At 44.3% G+C, this 5,671-nt stretch overlaps 1 protein-coding gene across 1 annotated transcript; it reads right to left on the bottom strand.

Annotated features, from left to right (window-relative positions):
• Nucleotides 1-1,023: 1,023 nt before the first annotated feature.
• Nucleotides 1,024-5,323, bottom strand: LOC119311234 (vacuolar protein sorting-associated protein 22 homolog 1-like). Its single transcript, XM_037586871.1, has 7 exons — nucleotides 5,000-5,323; nucleotides 4,797-4,907; nucleotides 3,247-3,382; nucleotides 2,999-3,153; nucleotides 2,722-2,829; nucleotides 1,714-1,803; nucleotides 1,024-1,333 (listed from the first exon to the last, which is right to left on the bottom strand). The coding sequence occupies exons 1-7, from the start codon at nucleotides 5,048-5,050 to the stop codon at nucleotides 1,226-1,228; spliced, it is 759 nt and encodes a 252-aa protein (XP_037442768.1). The 5' UTR covers nucleotides 5,051-5,323; the 3' UTR covers nucleotides 1,024-1,225.
• Between the last annotated feature and the right edge of the window lie 348 nt (nucleotides 5,324-5,671).

Below are 5,671 nucleotides of genomic sequence, written 5' to 3'. Positions count from 1 at the left end.
TGTTCGTCAGGCGGTGCAAACTATCAAGCAAAAAATGGCACCCCCGGACACTGGCTGGATCAAAGTAAACTCTGATGGAGCCGTGTCAAAAGGTGGCGACAAGGGAGGAGCCGGGACTGTTCTCAGGGATCATGATGGTGCGTTTAGAGCTGGGCTGTGTCACTTTGTCCGTGGCATGGCTGACCCTCAGTCCATGGAGATTATCGCATGCAGGCGAGCTCTCCAAGTGGCGCAGGAGATGAATGCCGAGAAGGTGCACGTAGAGCTGGACTCTCAGGGTGTGGTGCGGATGCTCAACAATCCACACAAGGAGCTGTCGAGCGCTGGGCCGTGGATACAAGAACTTAAAGCAATGCTTGCTTCTTTTTCGGAGTTTAGAGTGTCGTGGATTCGTCGTTCTGCAAATGTTGTCGCTCATAGATTTGCTAGAGTCGGTGTTAGAGATGAACTATGTAAGGTTTGGTTAGGGGTTACCCCAGACTTTGTGCTAGACGTTATTTCGGACGAGATTCCGAATGCTTATGATTAAATAAAGCGACAACATTGATCCTCAAAAAGAAAAAAGATTCTTCTAAACATGGAGCTCGGCTTTCCTGGCTTCGCCAAATTGCACTACGACCTGGGTTAGCTTCGAGAATTTACGCGTTAGGCCCGATTTCCAGTTCGGAGTTTTTGAAGCTGAGAATTGGTGAGGTTCAGAATAGGTCCTAACTTTGTACTAAACCAGTGTCAATAAATATGAGTTGGAGAGAGTACTAAAGTCCACACACTAAAAAAAATCATATAAACTCCATGTCTTCACACTTAAAATTGGGAATTACTGTGCATGCGATACTCCAATCGATGGCTGCAGCCTGCAGAACATATGTAATGGATAGCTGTAAATTTTGTGTCGGACGAGAGTTGTACTGAAATGATGGTGTGTATAGTAGCACTGCTTAAAATTGAAGCCAATGGATTTCTACAAAACGAGTAAAACTCGACCGGCGTCCACATTTTTTTACTGAAAAAACAACAAAGTTCTGAAGTAATAATCGCACACAATTTACTTTGTCAGGTACTTCCTCTGTAAAGAAATATATTTCTTTACGAAGGGAGTACTACGGTAATGTTTTTCCTTCTTACACAGGACGTACTAGTGAGACAAAAAATGTAACTGCTCCAGTGGTACAGGTGGTTCCAGCTATCATGAACACAAGCATAACAGTACAACAGCACAGGTAAATTATGACTTTGCTTCGGAACCGGAGGCATCGGAACTGAGGGTGACGCACGGGAACCAGTATCTACGCTTGCCGTCCCTGTGCCCGTCGTCTATCATAGCAAGTCCCTCCTGGTCGGGCGACAGAGTTTCATGGGTTAGAAATAGCCGATGTTATACACGCGGCAAAGAATTTTACTGGCTAATTCTAATCTGGGCATGAAAAGTGTTCATGGTCATGCACATAGCTCCAGAAAATCGCAGTGTAGGTCTCTGTCCAGAGTGAATATGTCAGAGTTCCAACATAACTTGCATTCTACTCCCTCTGTCCGAAAAAGCTTGTCCCTCAAATGAATGTATCTAGCACTAACTTGATGCTAAATACAACCATTTGAGGGACAAGTTTTTTCGGAGGAGGGAGTAGAAAACAAAGCTGATTTTCTTTCCTTTTGGCGCAGGAATGAACCATGTAGATTGCTATCATAAAGAGAAAATCCAGAGGCGGTGTTTACCTTGAGCAAAGTTTCAAGGGCATCGATTACACGGCCAGTTGACCATGAGAATTCCTTCTCAACTTGTTCTACGGTGACATAGCCCTTAGCCTGCATGTGAGTGATGTTACAACTAGAGTAATGTGGTATAATGGTATAGGTTACACCAGTTTACAAAGTTCAAAAAAGCGCTAGGCGCTAATTATGCGTTTGGGCACCTACTTGCGCTTTTCTAGCTTAGGCGTGATTAGGCGAAATTAGGCGCAATTAGGCGTTAGTACTGTAACGTGAAGAAATAAGCTAGATGGGCTGGGCTAGCCCACTAAACCATAGGCCCATCTTCATATCCTCCTATTAAAAGCTCTCGTCTGCTGCAGTCGATAGGAAATTTAGGTTTCCTCCTCACGCCGCCTCCCCCCCTCGTCCTTTCTGTCTCGTTGCACGAGGCTGCCTCCCTCCCTCTTCCTCTGTCCCTTGTCGGAGAAGCTCGATCCCTCGCCGGAGAAGCTCAATCCCTCGCCGGAGAAGCTCGATTTGTCGTCGGGGCAGTTGAATCCCTCGTCGGCGAGGATGAATCCTCGCAGGGGAGGTCGAATCCTCGCCGGGGAGACTGATTTCTCACCTCAGAAAGCTGATTCCTCGCCGGAGAGGCTGATTTCTCGCCGGAGGACCTCGCCGGCCGCTTTTTTGAGCGCCTAGGGCCAAAGCGAGGCACTATGCCAACGCCCAGCGCTTAAGCGCGCCTAGGCGAGCGCCTAATAGCGCCTTCTTGAACAGTGCCAGTTTATGCATGTTCTCAGTTTGATAGGTTCTATCAACCTATGTCTTGCTTGTCCAGTACTCCCTCCGTATCAAAATATAAGACGCCTTTTCACACTAAGACAGTGTCAAAAAAACATCTTATATTTTGATATAGAGGGAGTAACTAACTGGCAAAAGAGTTGTCCAATGTACTGTATGGGGATTTTGACTTTCAACATATGCCAATTGATATGCTTGTATTGTAACAATGTGTCCAAAAACACAAACCTGAGCTAGTTCAAGTATCCCATTATGATCTTTATTTAACTCAGTAGGAACCGATCGCACAAGCTTTTTCTTCCCAACAGAAATTACTTCAAAACCACTACCAAGGACCTGCAAATTCACAAATGAAGGATTACAAGAGCCAGAAAGCTATAAAAGTACATCAAATAACACTGTACTGAGCAAGGATTATCCATTAATTATAATGCAAACTCTAAAATGATGTGAAGCATCAATTTCCCAAACATATTACTCGACAATATAAGCTTATAAGACTGACCTTCAGCTTACTTATAGCACGTAAACAGTCATCTGATGATAATGAACCAAGATCAGTTTTTCTTTTCTGGCAGAGAAGTTTGCGGAGTTCTAGCAAGTCAATAAGACCACCATTATGCGATCTTGTTGCTATGCATATGTCAACGATCTGAACGCCTGCCATGATAGAGATGGATGTTAAGCTGAGCATAAAAAGGTATAAGAGAAACTTACAAGATCCAAAGAATACGGAAGCTTAAGTATACCGACCCAATTCATAGTAGAAGTCACCGATTCCTAGGAGCTCTGCCCAAACTCCTTTATTGGATGCCAATGGATCTACTCCAACTTTTGCACACATCTCATGAAACTGTTGTCTAAATACCGAATTTTTACGGATGTCACTCTGCACTAGCACAATCGTATACATAGCATTAGCAGAGGTAACTGAAATATGCTTTGCCATTAGAAATTTATTCTCGTCTCTTGTAGCACATACAGATAAAAATGTAATACCACCACACTGGAATCATGCCATGAAAACAGTGAAATCTAGAACTATCAGCTATCACAAAAAATAGCAATCAATTACACCTAACTGATACTAGATGATACAAAATAAAGTTCTACTTGGTGTTCTCTGGATCCAGACAGGTGTTTTAGCATAATATAAGGTTTCACTTGGTTTGATACGGAGGTGATTAACTGATTATTGATCAATTGTCACTAAAATAGTACTCCCTCTGTAAAATAATATAAGATCGTTTAGATCACTACTTTAGTGTAGTGATCTAAAGGATCTTATATTATTTTACAGAGGGAGTAGAAATCAACAAATGAAATAGCTGACATTGCATAATTTATTTATTTTTGCCATAAACCATAATGGTAACATATAGCTTTCTATATGTACAGTACAATCTGCTGGATGCAAATTTGATAAGGTACGCCATGATGGAGAATATCAAAATGGCTGATTTTCCCCCCTCTTGACATCTTTCCCAATAGTATAGCATATTAGTCAGACTGGAGTATATATGAGTAATTCCGCACAACAACAACAACAACAACAACAACAACAACAAAGCCTTTGGTCCCAAACAAGTCGGGGTAGGCTATAAACGGCGCGCCACCGGGGGGTGACGGCCCGGCCCTTGCCCATTTGACACCACACCCAGGTTCCGATGTAGCGTGTCGCTGAGAGGATTACGCCCCAACGAAAATCTTTTGGGTTTCATCTTCATAAGAGCGGCTGAGTTTTCGCGTTGGCTCGCCAAACCTATCACAACCCTCCTCCTTTACCCGGGCTTGGGACCGGCTATGTTGAGACAACATAGGCGGAGTTATGAGTAATTCCACACACCACACAAAAAATCGCAACAGCATATTATGTTTGCTCAGTTCTGGGTACATGCAGGTCATGCACTTAAAAGCTAATTAGGCGCCCCTTCGAAGTTTAATTGGCAATTTTAATTCATATAGAAGCAGTAAGTAGACTGTTTTCAGTTTTGCCAAAAATAGTCATTCCATTTGTGATTATTAGAATCCAGCAGATACCAGATATTACATCCGTCCCAAATTACTTGTCTTAGATTTGTGGAACTACCATAATCTAAGTCAAGTAATAGATAATCACAGGATCTAGACTAATCTAAGACAAGTAATTTGGGAAGGAGGGAGTACAAACAAGGGCGGAAGATAGCAAGATCGATAGGCAGATCAGAAAAATAGTAAGTATCATGTCAATTCAGTGGAACTACCGTGAGCAATTCGTCCCCTCCACTTCAATTCCCCTCAACAACCGCAAAGCAATGAATTACCTTATGCTTGCGAGCGAATTCTTCGAGCTGCGACCTGAAGGTCGCGAGCTGCTCCTGCATGACATCCGTCCTGACCTTGGCCACATTCTCCCCGACCTGACGGAATTTGTCCTGGAAGTTCCCAAGCACATCCGCATCTCAGGATCCAAAGGATGGAAAACCACGCGCCATCTAGGCTAACCAGTAGAAGAATTTGCACGTACGCGAGTCGCCGCCGCGTTCTGCAAGCCGGCGATCCCCGGCCGCCTCCTCATGCTCCTCCTCCTGCCGCGCGCCTCGCGCCCTACCGCCCGGTGTCCCGGAGGCGGCGCGCCTATGGGAGGTGGGAGATCGGATGGTGCTAGGTCCTGAGCGCGGGGTGGGATGGGAGGGGCAGCCGGGCAGGGGCGTGCAGTGAAGCCTACGAGGGCGACGGAAGGGTAGGTGGCGTGGCGGTGGAGGGGCGAGCTGCGATGAGCGGTGGCGGAGACTGGAAGCCTGCCGACGGCGAGGGGTCAACGAAGGGATGGGCTGGGTTAAGTTTTTCTTAGAACAAATATGGGCTGGGTTAATTGTGGCTCGGCCTTCCGCTATGGTCTCCGCGCACCACGAACGTTATGAGCCCAGCGCAACTGACTGGAGGATTTCTGTTTTTTTTTTCTATTTGTCTTTTCACACTTACATGTTTTTGCTGCTTCTTTATATTTTTCTGTTATTTCTATTTATTTTGTCTCTTTTGTTTTTCCTTTTTTTTGTTTCATTTTTTATCTCTTTGGTTTTTTCTCCTCATTGATTTCAATTTGTTGTTGGATTCGTGATTTTTTTTAGATAAGCATAAACATTTGTATTAACTACACTCGTACTTTTTCATAAATAAGCAATATTTGACTTGATAG

This window comes from Triticum dicoccoides, chromosome 5B (assembly GCF_002162155.2).
Source record: "Triticum dicoccoides isolate Atlit2015 ecotype Zavitan chromosome 5B, WEW_v2.0, whole genome shotgun sequence".
NCBI classification, from domain to species: Eukaryota; Viridiplantae; Streptophyta; class Magnoliopsida; order Poales; family Poaceae; genus Triticum; species Triticum dicoccoides.
The sequence above is the reverse complement of the archived record's forward strand: the minus strand, read 5'-3'. Positions and strand labels throughout refer to the sequence as shown.

Coding starts and splice junctions, on each gene's coding strand:
- LOC119311234 (XM_037586871.1), bottom strand. CDS start 5,050: ATGAGGAGGCGGCCGGGGATCGCCGGCTTGCAGAACGCGGCGGCGACT. Junction 4,908..4,999: donor AGAACGCGGCGGCGACTCGC/GTACGTGCAAAT, acceptor GGGAACTTCCAG/GACAAATTCCGTCAGGTCGG. Junction 1,804..2,721: donor GGATACTTGAACTAGCTCAG/GTTTGTGTTTTT, acceptor ACTCACATGCAG/GCTAAGGGCTATGTCACCGT.